A 13780-nucleotide genomic window follows, 5' to 3' on the forward strand; every position below is an offset into this window, starting at 1 on the left:
GAGGAGAAAAATATCCACGCCAGGATATGGTGGCAGTGGTAGACAGGAAGTGTGAGCCACAACCAACATGATGTGAGCTAAATGTTTTAAAAGTGGTATCACAATTTGGAGAGCTGACATTTGACACTGCGGGGAGTGCTGGGGTGACAATCAGCAATCCATCTATTTCAGGCAAACTGACAAAACATTTTTAAATAGTTCTTTTAAAATATATTCTCTCTTTTTTTGCATTTTCAATATTTTTTATGGCCAAATGGTTAGTCGTTTAGGCCTACTTTTTCAAAACTATAACCAGGAAACTGCACATTGCCAATAACCTAGTGTGCAGAGCAAAATAGTAGGAAGTATGATTAAAAGGGAAGTAAAGGTACCGTGATCGCAGCAAAAAAAGCTCCTCTCTTTGTGCGTTGCAGCCAGGGTCTAGACCGGAGGAGCGTCTGCAGAGCGCGAGCTTGAAGCGCGAGGGGGCGGAGGTAGAGAGAGCGGGAGAGATAGAGGAAGAAGGGAGTGAGAAAGAGAGAGACAGGGAGCAGTGACAGCGCTCATCAGCCCCTGTACAGCCAGGACGGCTTGCATCCGAGCAATCGCTGTCATTCGCAGTCGGAGTTTACAGCCTTTTGCAGCGCCTTTTCTTTCGGTCTTTTTCGTCTTACGCACCCCCTTTTTCCTCCAACCCGGTGCTGCCCAGCCCAATCGACAACACCATGGTTTCTATAATTTCAGACCTGGACCCCCTGAAAAGCTGGAACGTTTTAAGGTAAGCGTTGGGTTACTTTCCTCTACTGTGGTGAAAGTTTGAACAGCCCAAACGCAGAGCAGAGCAGAGCAGAGGAGTGCGCTGTTACTGTTAAATGAAAGAATGGGGTCCCAGCGGGGAGTTTGGTCACGCGGAAAGATTGTGGTAGTGGTTTTAGAGTACTTACAAGGCACGTACAGCACCCCGGTTCGCCGAGTTTGTACTTTTTGAGGGCTCTTGTTCTGTGTTTCGCTGTCATCGCCTGTGACGCACGCAAGCAGCTCGGGCGCACGTCCACGCCACTGACCCCCCGTGCACGCTGCTCACCCTTCATCGTCATCATCATCACCACCGCAAACTTTATTGAAACATTCTCAGTTCTAACATCCCTCCTCCCTTATTCCCACCGCAGTAGAGATTTCAAGTCCCACAAAAAAACGCACTGCCAGAGAAAAGTAAACGCCCCTGGAGGAATTTATCTTGAAACATTTACTCATGGCTGTTTGCCTGCAACAGAGAACATTTTATTTTATCTCAACATGATTTCTGGGCTGCTCCAGTAATAGACTCGTTTAGTTTTTTGGCACAAGGCAAAAAAAAAAGGCACCGCAGCCTGTTTTTATTAAATGGGATCCTGTGGGGTTTCTCAGGGGTCAAAGGTGAAATCATGTGTAGTAGGTGTGCCCTGTATTTCACCGCATGTGTTAGAAGTTCAAATTAAAGATTAGTGTTACAAAAAAATGTGAACAAATCGTAACACTGAAGGCCTTTTGCTTAAAGTTGTATTTTTTATCATCTAACTGTAATTTCATTTAAACACACTCGAAATACATTTTTGTAGAATATGCATGCAAAAAACAAACTGGAAGCTTTGCAAATTTGTATGTATACAGCCATTTTATCATTTCAAAAATCTAAAATACAGTAGAATGTGGAGCATGCATGTGTGAGTGTTGCACTGTTGCTGCTCCAGAGCTGTGGAAACCAGCAGGGGAGTGATGTCATCTTTAAACTGCCTCTGGTGACCAAGAAGAGAAATGGGACATTCAGCTCACCCATTAGACAAGCTTGCAGTAATCATTGTAGGCGAAGCTCTTATGTATTCTAAATTAGGCCAAACTCGCAATTTAAAATAAAAAAAATAAAAATAAAAATGGCAGTTATGACAAAAAAGTCTGTTAAATAAAACGTTTGGCCCTAAGAAAATGGAGATCTAAACTGTGTCTGCTTTTCTTGGTTATTATAATTATTGTGTTGTTCTAGATTAGACACAGGTGCAGCCCCTTTCATATGAAGATGCAATAAAAAGCAGCTTAATGCCCCAGCCCACGCACACGCACACACACCCCCACACACACAACACACACACACACACACTCACCCATAGATGCACCTCTCAATCATCTATGATAATGAAGCACCTTTTATCTGCATCAATTTCCCCTTTGAAAGAGACTCACCTCCGTCATGCTCCGACAAACACTTAACACACTTAAGAGAGTGCACACTCCTATCATAAACAGTGCATTTGTTGTCTGCTGTTGTCAGGGAACAAAAAGGGAACAATATACTGCTTTACTAACTGTTTGTGTGTGAAAAACGTTGCAGTTTCAAGTGCCGGGCTAAGATTTGTCAAAAGGGAGAATTATAAAGCAGATGAAAGATGAGACCTCACTGTTGTAAAACAATTAGGCAGCATGATATGCATATTAGCACAATTAGCTGATTAATGCAGCTCGGTGGAATTCGATTTGGGGTAAACGCAATGAGGAGTTAAGTGGAGAAAAAGTGTTCTAAAGGCAAGTGTGTGTTTTTATCTCCTCATCAGCGGGATATTTTTTTGCACTGGGCTTGTCTTATCAGTTATAATAGTCCTCCAATGCACATACGAGGAAGCACACAGAGATCCAGATCGCAGCGCAGTAGATGGCTATTACCAATCTGTAGCGTGCCTCTCGCCGGGCACATCGCATCTCTGAAGTGCAGTTCAGTTATTCCATAATGAGAAACAGCATGCATATTAATTCCATCTGATTACATCCAGCTAAGGACACACACTCTCTCTTATATACGCACACACATGCACGTGGCAAAATCAAGGTGTGCTCTGGATTCAATTAGGAAAAGGAAAGATGAGAGCTGCGGTCTTGATTCTATTACCGCCTGTGTACATTGTTGTCGCGGATACCGTCGAGTTCAGATAAACATTATTGTCTGGCATGGATTCATAATCAAGCTTGCATTTCTGTAGACTGTTTCGATGCCGGTTGATGGCGAAAATACGGGGTGACCTTTGACCCGGCAGTGTTGGTTTTAATTAATCGCGTTTAAGCGGTGGTCTATTGCGTGCATTATGTGTGGCTGTATATCCCGGCGGACGGAGAAGAGAGCCACAAATCCATCTGCCTAATTGCCGAGACCACTGTTTGAATCTTAAAATCCCTTTTGATAGTCTGCCCGAGTGAGACTATGTGTGTGTGGATTATAACCCAGGGCTGTTTCTTTTCAGGATTAAATTTAACAAAGAAGTGAAGAAATACCCCTGGCAGTTGTTTCTTGAGCTAATGCTACCTTTACTCATTACTCAATATGGCATTTTCCATTCTCCAGTTATTTAGCTTGAAGCGAGCACTGATCATCCTCCCGGTACTTGGTATAGGATCAGTGTTCTTAGAAACATCAGAAAATCAAGAGGTGTTTTAACATGTCTTTTAAATTTTTATTGCTTTGTGCTATTGTTCAGCAGCTCAGCAAAAAAAAAAAAAAAATTAAACATGAGTTAATTAATTATTAAGTGCTAGATACATACCGTTTTCTCTTATTTTTGTCATTTTTATAGCAGATATTAAGTAAATCTGAACTTTTATGTATTATTAAGAAAAATATTTTTGTAGAACTTTCATCAGAGTAGTATCTGTGGGGAGAAATTTGCCAAAAAATTAAAAAAAATAAAAATTATACACATAGTTTTTCAAATAAGAAGTTTTTTTTATTGCTGGTTTATCGCACATCAACAGCGGTGAATAATTGTACAGTGTGTCACCAGATGTAACAATGCATCCCAACATGACGTCACAGATGGGACAGTTCCCCGGAGTACGTACGTCACGCCCCTTCGCCTTTAAACAAAAGAGATTTAAACTCCAAGTGACAACGAGCGGAGACAGACCCGTGACACTTGAAGAGAAAGATTCACAAATCAGCCGGTGCTTCCCCGTAGCTGTCAGTCAAAGTTAAGTCAGGAACAATATGGCTTTGAGCGCGTGAGTGACGGAGGCTGACTGGGCGGAGAGAAGGGGGAGAAAGAGAGGGGGGAGGAGGAGGGGGGGAGATTGCTCTGTAAAAATGCCCGAAATCAGCCCGGGATAATTACAGAGCTGAGCAGAAAGACACAAAAGAGATGACAGGATAAGACAAGAAATGGAGGAGGAATATGAAACAATAGAAACTTTTGCGCCTTTTGTCAAATAGACTGTATGCAGAGGTTTGACGTTTAGCTGTCACGCAGTTGATGTGCTAGCCTGTTTTGAATAGCCACAAAATTATCCCGCTATTTACAGATAGTTTAAATTATAGTCATACAGTCTGTTTTATTGACCGCGGAAACGCTTAATGAACACCGATTTATACGTAGTGCTCATCATTAGTCGCAGATTCACATAAAAAAATCATCACATTTTGGTTTTAGGTGATCGATGTAAGTTACACAATTACACGTGTTGTAAATTATCGTGTTTATTTAGTCATTTTTATAGAGAATTCACGCTCGTAACTATGGCGCGTATTGTGTTTTGAAGCATGCTTGCGTAAAGGTCAGACGGTTTCAATGGCTACCCACTGACCCCAATTGATTTGATTCCATTCTTTAATTGTCTTCACCTAGCGTGGTCATTTTTCCCTTTTATTTATTCAACAACAGTGCTTTCCACACGCAGTTAACCCCATTGGCCTAAAGTGACAAATCTGTTTAATAATGCAGCACCTGGAGCATGGCACTCCATCTCTCTAACCTTCTCTCCTCGGCTCCTGTACAAAACACACATACAGTAATCATTCCCCGTGGCTGTATTTTAGCTGTGCGCGGTGCATTCAAGTCCAACTCTCAACGGTCCTGGTTTTGTGCGCTTGTAACAGCCCCATAAAAAGATACTTCCAACCTGCAAGTGTTTTCTGTCCAATAAAACATAACTCTACAACACTATAGCACCAAATGTTTTCTCATCCTATATCGTCATGACGCTTTTCAACCTATACATCTTGTCCCGTGCGTTCTCGGTGATCCTCATTGAGAAAGAAAATAAAGGACCAACGGTGCGGAGTGGAAAATAGCTGTGCTGGAATCGAAAGAAACAGCATTGGAGAGCTTAGGCGAGAGTGTGGAGAGGAGAGGAAGGAGGAAGAGGAGCGGTGAGATTCAGCAGAGAAAGAAAAACATTGGCACAGTGCCCAGTGGGAAAAAAATAAATAAATATGAAGGAATTAAAATCTTTTGTGTGCATGACTGTTGTGGTGCTCGCAGAGAGGAGTACAAAGAGCCAGAGGCCAAATAGAGACTGTCCAATCATGAGGAAGTTTGCTGTTTTGCAAATATCAGTAATGATAGGTCGAAATAGAGCGCGGGTTTTAGTGTAAATATTGAGTCTATACAAATAATTGATTCTGCATTTTTAGCTCGCATTCACGTCTATATCTGAAGTGCATTTATTGAAAACACCAAGCAAAAAGCAATGTATTTTAGCCCCCCCCCGAACCATAATATAAAGAATTTGCCCCACGATAGAACTACACGGTCAAATTTATACATGCTGAATGGTGTTTCAGAATATCAACTGTCAGCAGCTTCCTTTCACGAAATAAGTGAACGGTCTTTGGGAGGCGCACATCGGTTGTCACAGAGGTACAGAGGATGGAGAAGGGGAGCTAATGAATTATGGGAAGGCAGTGAATAGTGTGGAGAGAGCGTGATTTCTCTGCCTAGCGCCCTCCTCCTCGAAAGGTTACGGAAGTGTCATGCTAACAGTGGTGCAAACCAGTGTGGAGCAATCAGAAAAATGCAGAACAGTTTACTGAAGAGCACAGGGTGAGGGAGGGGTGCAAATTTGAGAGGGGAAGTTGCAAAAGGCTGGCAGTTTCATGTCCCAACGTCTGTACCGAGATTGGTTGTCGGGCGGATGTTTTAAAGATAAAAAGCAAAAGTTTAGGGCTGCAAGATGTGCGGCAATCTAATCAAAATCGCAATTTGAACTAGCAAAACGCAAATGCTGCAGTTTTTACGTGGCATCATTTCCTCCACAGACAACAACATATCCTGTCTGCATAAAAACAACTCACCTTCTAGTTTAGACCTGTGCAAACATGATCCGAAACATGCTTATTTAATTATTTTAGTAAATTCTCGTAGGCATTGTAAACCGTGAACTTTGAAAAGGACATAACCAGGTCTAAACAAGTGATTAAACAGGAAAAATTAAGACTACAAATAGGACCAAAGGGGCTAAACAAACCCAATCAGGTCTCTATAAGCACTGTGTTAAAACCTACACAATAGATCTACTGTATTGGTAATCCATACAGTATCGATCACTTCATCAATAAGTCCATTAATCAGTGTGTATTCATGTAGAACTAGTCAATGTTCCCTGATCTAGCCCTTTGAAAAGAGAAAGCGCAGTTAGAAGAAGTTGGGGAGTAGAATTACCGAAGGCTACATTCCCATGCTGCATACATCATAGAGGGGATCACATGCACATAATTCAAACAGAGCAGCGCTGCAGGGTGGAGTGCATATAGTACAGAATGATGTAACAGTCCTGCGCTGATTCACTCCAGACATTTAGGAGGCAATCTGTTACACCAGGAAAGTCTACAGCCAGAGTGTGTGTTCTCCCCACGTAAATATTGTCAATGTTTAACCGCTCGTTAGCTTTAATCAGTATTTTTATTAGAAAATGGGATTAATGTGGATAAGCAAAGTGGTTTTAAAACGAAATTGTGAGATAAACACCCACTTTGCGATCAACTTTGTTTATAGAAGATTTTATGTACTATTTACTCCAAATGTACCGTCATGGCATTGCAAGCTGTCAGCCCTGCCAGTAAGAAAGTGAACTGTACTATAGCCCATGTCCTTGTGTGTTTATCTGCCCTAAAAGGAGACATTATGGAGATGTGAGTGGAGGAGACATGTCTGTTTGGCTGTGTAAGGGAGGAGGAGGAGACAGATGGTATGACCACAGCTGTAGAAACAGAGCTGTGTTTTACAGAATGGGATGTTGCCTAATGCTCACGGTCAGAGGATCCAAGGAGCCTTCCTGTTTCTTTTACATCACAGAGTTCAAAAGAGACAAACATTTAAGAGGAAAGTCAGATTCTAGACAAGACCTGTTTAAAAAAGAGGGATATGATTGCTCGGGTGAAAGATTTAACACGGTGAAAGCAGCGGTTAGTGCTTAAGCCTCACAGCAAGAAGGTTCTGAGTTCAACGACCGGGCAGTGTGTGGCCTTTTTGTGGAGTTTGCCTGATCTCCTGCTCCAGTGTGTGCGTACGTTTGCTCCAGGTGTTCTAGTTTCCCCTTAGCACTAAAAACATCTACAATTTATCTCCCATCTGGGGCCAGGACACCCCTGAAAAAGAGATCTCAGTGGGACTAAATAAAGGTCAATTAAGCAGTTAAGAAAGTCCTGGGTTACTGCTTAAAATTCAGATTTCATGAGCATTTGTCAAAAATATATGTATGTATTTTTGTATGTACTTTCTTGACGCTCATTATATTTTATTATCCTTTTACATACTTGTTTTTATGGAGTTATCTGAATGCTTTTTTACTATTTCGCATTTTCCTTTTCCTTTATAACTGTGTGAGTTAATTATGCAGCCACTGTTTTAAAACAAAGCATCCTGGGATCTTTTTGTGAGCCCCTGTTTGACTTAATCCGGGTGTCTGTTGCCGTGGTTACTCAGTCTTAATGTGCCACTGATGTGACTGTATGTATTAAAAGCATCGCTGACTCCGGGCAAAACTTGAGACTGTGAAACTAAATGTGTTTCTTCTCTTCTCACTGTGACTGACGGCTTCTCTTTGTCAGACTCCAAGTGCATAGTCGGCTGCACTTTGTTATTAATAGATTTAAAGCACTAGTGAGTTATTTCTGGACCGAGTCTGATCCCAAGAACAAAGATTTGAAAGATATTGTTATTCAGATGTAAGAGTTAAATGGATGGAGAAAAAAACAAAGGGTTGAGTTGTCTGTCACTTAATTAGACCATTTTTTTAATGAGAGCTGATCAAAATGTAACTCAAGAACTTACACTTTGAGCCGTTGTGTTCATGTGTGTAACAAGAATCCTGTCAAATGTCAGTTAGTTGAAGCCTGGACAAACAAAATGTACATATTCTTGACCAGAAATCACATAAATAGTAATTATGCAGTCATTTCTATCTTGATATACTTCAAACATTTCTGTATCCTTCATTTTCTTTACAGAATTATATGTGTCACGGATTAAACTTCACATTTCACATAGAGTTTTTGCCTTGTCTCAATGCCACCCAGTTACCTCTTGAAACCATCTCTATCTGTGTTGTTTTGTTGAGGCTATGTCTTGCTTTTGTATTGTGAGATTACTGCAGACCTTTGCCCCCTAATGGCTGCTCGAGGGTGGAGTTAATGTCACGAGCAGACCCCAGCTCGCCCCTGGGAGTCGCGCTCCACCCTGGCCCATTAATTTCAAGTGCTACTCATATCCGTGGTCCCCATACTTTTCATCTGTGTGCTCCCTCCCTCCCTCATCACCTCCGAGTGCCCAGCCCAATCTCGCCGCTCTCCTGGCTCATTTTGAGCAGTAATTGGACAGGAGTCTCTGGGGACGCTCGTCAGCACGCCCCAGTGCCTCACGTCCCATCTCGGGAGTGGAAATGCGCCCAGCCATGGTCGATAAGCAGGCCTCCCGTCAGTCCAACATCTACGCCGCTAACTTTGAGCGCGCACAATGACTGGATTTCACATATGAATAGGCATAGAATAAGCTGTCCTCACAATCATCTCGAGGAACTTTATCACTCCTTCTGGAAACTTATTGTAAAAAAGAAATGATACCAACCTAAGCGTAAGGCAGACACTTTGCTTTTGCAGTATATTGTTTGAAAGATAAAAGTGCAAGCACTCAACAGATGGTTAACTGTAAAACCACAACAATGAGTTCTGCTAAAAGTATGTATTACTATCACTATACAACAAAAACAGACAAGACAAAATGTATATTCTAGTGAGTACCTTCTGTACACATGTGCCTGTTCCATTATCCTGGCCTCTGCCCACCCCTCATTGCTCCAGAGTCAGACATCAGAGGGTTAGATGCCCGGTGTGCCAGCTCTCCCCGCAGGCAGCAGCAGTTGTTCTGATAATCTGTCATATGAGCCTTTCTCATCAGGCACAACATTTGGAGCTGTGAACACACAGGAGGCAGGATAACGCCCTAAAAGCTTCCCGCTCCTCTCTTACTGCACATGGCTCAATCCCAAATATCTCGAATCTGCAGCCTTATCTCCTCTCCTTTATTGCTGAAACTCCGTGGTCTACAGCCAGTTAAGAAAAATGCTCCAAATTGTGCCTGAACTGAGATCAGTTTGACCGCAATATATACCTGCAGCTCCCCCCAGAGGCCATCACGCTCACTTTAGGAAAAATGCCTCAATTACTTTATTTTCTCTTCCTGATAAAATGATTTTCTTTGTCTCCGGTCATTTGTTCACACGGCGGAGACCTCTCTGAAGACATTGCTTCTTACAATCCTTCTCACCGCTGACCTGTTATCTCACCGGCCCCGGCACAATTACCGCTGAATACCTCATGTGAGAGAGAGAGAGAGAGTGTGTGTGTGCGTTTGGCGGTTGCAGAGATTAAAAGGGAAGGAGAGGGAGGTATGGTGTGTGTTGCTGCTGTACTGGCATTCACACGCTGCTGGATGAAAGCTACGGTACCATTAATAATTGAAAGAGTACTTAACGACAGGAGCACTGCCCTCGCAAGACAGCTTTTAATAACCAGGAAGGTTTCATATTCCTAGTTCCAGTCTTTTTCATGTGCCCCCCCCTCTCTCTCCCCCTCCGCCTCCTCCTGCCTGCTCCTGTCTTCTTTAGAAACTCTCTCAGCTCTATTCACACAAGCAAAGGATCGCAGCACTTGAAGCATCTGTCTGCCTTTTTAAAATAGGCCTATAGAGTAAGGTGCGCAATTGTGTGTGCATTTTTCTTTTAAATTGGCCCCAGCGTTGTAAAAATGGCCAGTATTTGTGTGCATATTGACAGTCCATTCATTATGTCTCCCGCATTATGGCTTTGTTTGTGCCGTAGCGATGAGAGATGTGTGTTTGTTTATGAAGACGCTTAGTCTCTCCTCTTAATGCTGTCAAGGCTCACCCTCATTAATTCTCTTGATGCTCTTTGATTTGCTGGGCATCACTAAGTCGCATTAAGAAATGTATTTCCCTGTGCTTACTTAACGATGCCTCCACAACTACTGCAATTAAATACACATTTAAATGCTTACGGTCTCCCTCTATATTCATGAGCACACACAGGCGCTTGATTAGCACCCTGCGCAAGATTTGGTAGTCATGAGCGAGGTTTTGTGTTGTGTTAGTGATTACAGCATTTTAATACAAAGGCTAATGGAAAATAGTTTTTCTTTTTAGCTGATCTTGTTCTTTTTTTTTTTTTTTTTTTTGAAAGAGACAGAATGGTCGAGGAAATGCATGTCAAAGTTCACGGTAGCTTACACGTTCTTAGGCTGACCTGCTTGTGATCTTCCGTGATATATACTGTATGTCTGCGAAATGATTCCCATGGCAAATATAGGAATCAGTAATGTTATTTGCCCATGTGGAAAATTTGATTTTAAGATGACTGTAAAAGCAGGGAAAGTATGGAGATAGAAAAATACCATTTTTCTCCTATGCGTCAAAGAAAAGTGCAGAATGTTGGCATGTTGGTCTGCATAGTTTGCTATAATCAGGAGGCTCAGAAGTAATAACTCCTGATTGAAGGCCATAAGCAAAACAATATGACTCTAAACATGCACTTGGACCCCACTGGACACCTTGATCTGGTTAAGTTTTGGCTTTTTTGCCTTATTTCTTTGTCCTGTCTTAATACATTTGCTGGTCACAACTAGAGTTTGTGAAGCACTTAATAGAAAAAAGCTGCCCCCAATATTAATTTTGTACCCCCACTTCTCCGTGCTTCTTTTACCATCTTGTGTTCAAGCACAAGCACTACATTAGCTGTCTGTCCCACGGGAACACTTCCACTCATTTGCCCATTCACTCTTATCATAGTGACATTTCAGCAGTTTGTGTTTACTCATCTCATTTGCACATATCCTTACCTCTGGAGCTCTCTATCTGAAAGCTGCTAATTGAATAGTTGATCACATATTAATGTAATTAGTGCAGTTCAGCCGTGGTCATTGTGTGGCCAATTGATTTTCCTGTGCTGTAGTTGGGATGGTGTTGGCCAGAGGCTGTGCTCCCAAATGGTTTGTTCCAGCTCTAGCAGAGGATCGAACTGGGACCCCGTGTCTTTGTGAGTGGATCAGACCTTCGTACTCTGGTATAAAACACAGCAGCATAGAAACAATACAGGATCAAAGGTAGTGAGGGGGAAAAAAAGAACAACACAAAAGAGGCAAAGAAAGAAGAAACATTACTGTCATGGGTGATCATCTCCATAACCCAGTTTCCAATGACAAGGCAACAAGTGGAGCCTAATGGGAAATATGCAGATGTATGCAAATGTGCGTGGAAGGGGTCGCCCAGTGGCCCAGTGGGACATTAAAGCTCTTTGGATGGAGAGGAAACTCGCTGCTATGAGCTCTGTGCAACCATATTAAATGTGAGAAAAGACAGGAACGGAGAGAGGCTAAAGGTTCTGATGTTTTGGCTAATCAGGAATGCCCCCGACATATGAAATCTATGCTTTTCAAAGATATGATTTATGTATGACGTGACAGGCACAGCTCAGGAAATATGAGAGAAACATGGCTATATATTCGGGGCTGGGCAATTAATTACATTTTTTATTAGATCGAGATTCAGTCATGTCTAATCGTCAATGATATGCTTGGAGGGTTTTAATCGAGAGATCTACAGCCAGTCGTCTGTCAGTAAAAGCATGTGGTGGTTTGGAACAAAGTTTGGATTTTGGAGGGATACACTGGGCGTTTTTGTGTTAAATGGTATCTAATAAAATAAAACCATTATCAATTTTTTGTTTTTTTAATTTTTTTTTACCATATATGATACACAGTCCAGGTCAAAACCAGCACAAAACCAAATGATTACCCTAATATGCTGTTTTTAATGGCTATGCAACATTTCTAACCCTACATTAAAAAAACAAAAAACAATTACAAGTAAATACAGGTCTGTGGGCAGGGATAGGGGGTAGGTGAAAACTGAATTTTTATTTTTTTCTTGTTTATCGTGGGGGTTACATGGTATATACTCGAAATCCGCGAAGTAGTCAGCTTTATTTTTTACAATTATTCTGTATGTTTTCAGTCTGTAAAACCCCTCACCACACTCTTTATACACTTTTCTCATACAGGCATTAACATTTTCTCACATTTCTCTCTCGTTTAATCAATTAATAGTGACTCACGCGTATTTCCCAGTTCCTCTGACCGTGCCTCTTCGTCCTGGCGCCTCTCCGCTGTAGTGTCGATCGAAGGAGATTGATTGACAATGGTCCACAGTCCCTTAGCCAATCAGGACACAGAACACAATGCATGTTCATATGCTATAAAAAAGCATGTAAAATTGCATTTAAAAAAATCCACGAAACAGTGAGGCCGCAAAAGGTGAACCGCGAGACAGCGAGGTACAACTGTGCTCAAGCCTAAAGTGTAAGACAATAAAGGATTGCTAAGACAACCATCAGTCAAAATGAAGTAGAGTGAATTAATGGTAAGACGAACCATTCTGAAAAGGTTAAGAACTGTTAAAAGTCCATTTTCCATAGTCTCCTCTAAAGAAGAAATTATTGAAAGTAATCATTTTGCATTTCTTCCCTATTGTGCTATGTATGTAGATGGAGTATCTGAAGGGAGAAGTGTGCCGTTGTTTCAGCATATTGGATACAGTTATGTTCTCCACATGAGGCACCTCCAGGGCCCTCCGTGTGCATGTGATGGATGAGATCTCAAGGTCTCAATTCTCGCATTCTTCCTCCTCAGGTCCAAGAGTGGAAAGTGAATATACACCTAACTGAATGAGACATAATGGAGAAGCTGTTAAGTTTGCCCTCCAGTTATACCAACCAGTCACGCCTCACTTACACATTTGATCTATGCTCGGTTTCTCACCACAGCGTACACCTGCTGGGGTTGTGTTAACTTACATGTCCAGCTATTTACCACATATACTGTGCAAGGGCATTAGACAGATTCCTTAGATCTTTAATGTGGATGTTTATACACTACAGACTGCACATATCTCTTGAATACTTAATTAAAACGCATAGTATAAGTGACCGGATATATATATAGGCCATGGTATGTGTTTACATTTTTATGAAACTAGCATTATCAAAATGAAGAAAAACAAAAAAACAAATGCAGATGGCCTTCTGTCTAGTTACAGTATGTTCATTGCCTTCAAATGTGATTTAAAATGCATGTTTGTATTCAGTTGAAATATTCACTTGTTTAGGTTTGCGTGCACTTTTGTGAAAGCATGAGGACTATTCAGTACTTTCTGTAAGCTTCTTAAGACTGGAATGCTGACCCAGGTGCTAATCATCCAGTGCTAACATCTGTCTGACTGTATCTCGCAGTAACATAAATCTCCCATTTACTGTTATACTTTGTACATACCATCCACTTTAACACCGACTATAAATCAAACCGATGACGTTTGCAGCCTCGACCTCACTGCCTTAGAAAAACACACATAGAGTCATGAGAGAAGTTGAAGCATAATAATTTTGTTAGGCTATAATCAAGTAGAGTTTTGAGACCACAGACAAGGAGAGTGGAGTGTTTGGG

At 41.6% G+C, this 13780-nt stretch overlaps 1 protein-coding gene across 8 annotated transcripts in view; it reads left to right on the forward strand.

The window, feature by feature from the left end:
* The first annotated feature begins 402 nt into the window (after window positions 1-402).
* The window catches only part of celf2 (cugbp, Elav-like family member 2), a 138322-nt gene continuing 124944 nt past the window's right edge, over window positions 403-13780 (forward strand). For 3 of the 8 annotated variants that reach the window (XM_055231966.1, XM_033990135.2, XM_033990143.2), the window contains exon 1: window positions 404-757. In XM_055231966.1, the coding sequence (XP_055087941.1) occupies window positions 705-757 (53 nt within the window). In that variant the 5' untranslated portion in view covers window positions 404-704. Of the gene's footprint in view, window positions 758-13780 lie in introns of all 8 variants that reach the window. The other 5 variants (XM_055231968.1, XM_033990136.2, XM_033990138.2 and 2 more) reach the window with 3 other exon arrangements.

The sequence above is a fragment of the Periophthalmus magnuspinnatus genome, chromosome 23 (genome assembly GCF_009829125.3).
Source record: "Periophthalmus magnuspinnatus isolate fPerMag1 chromosome 23, fPerMag1.2.pri, whole genome shotgun sequence".
Taxonomy (NCBI): Eukaryota; Metazoa; Chordata; class Actinopteri; order Gobiiformes; family Gobiidae; genus Periophthalmus; species Periophthalmus magnuspinnatus.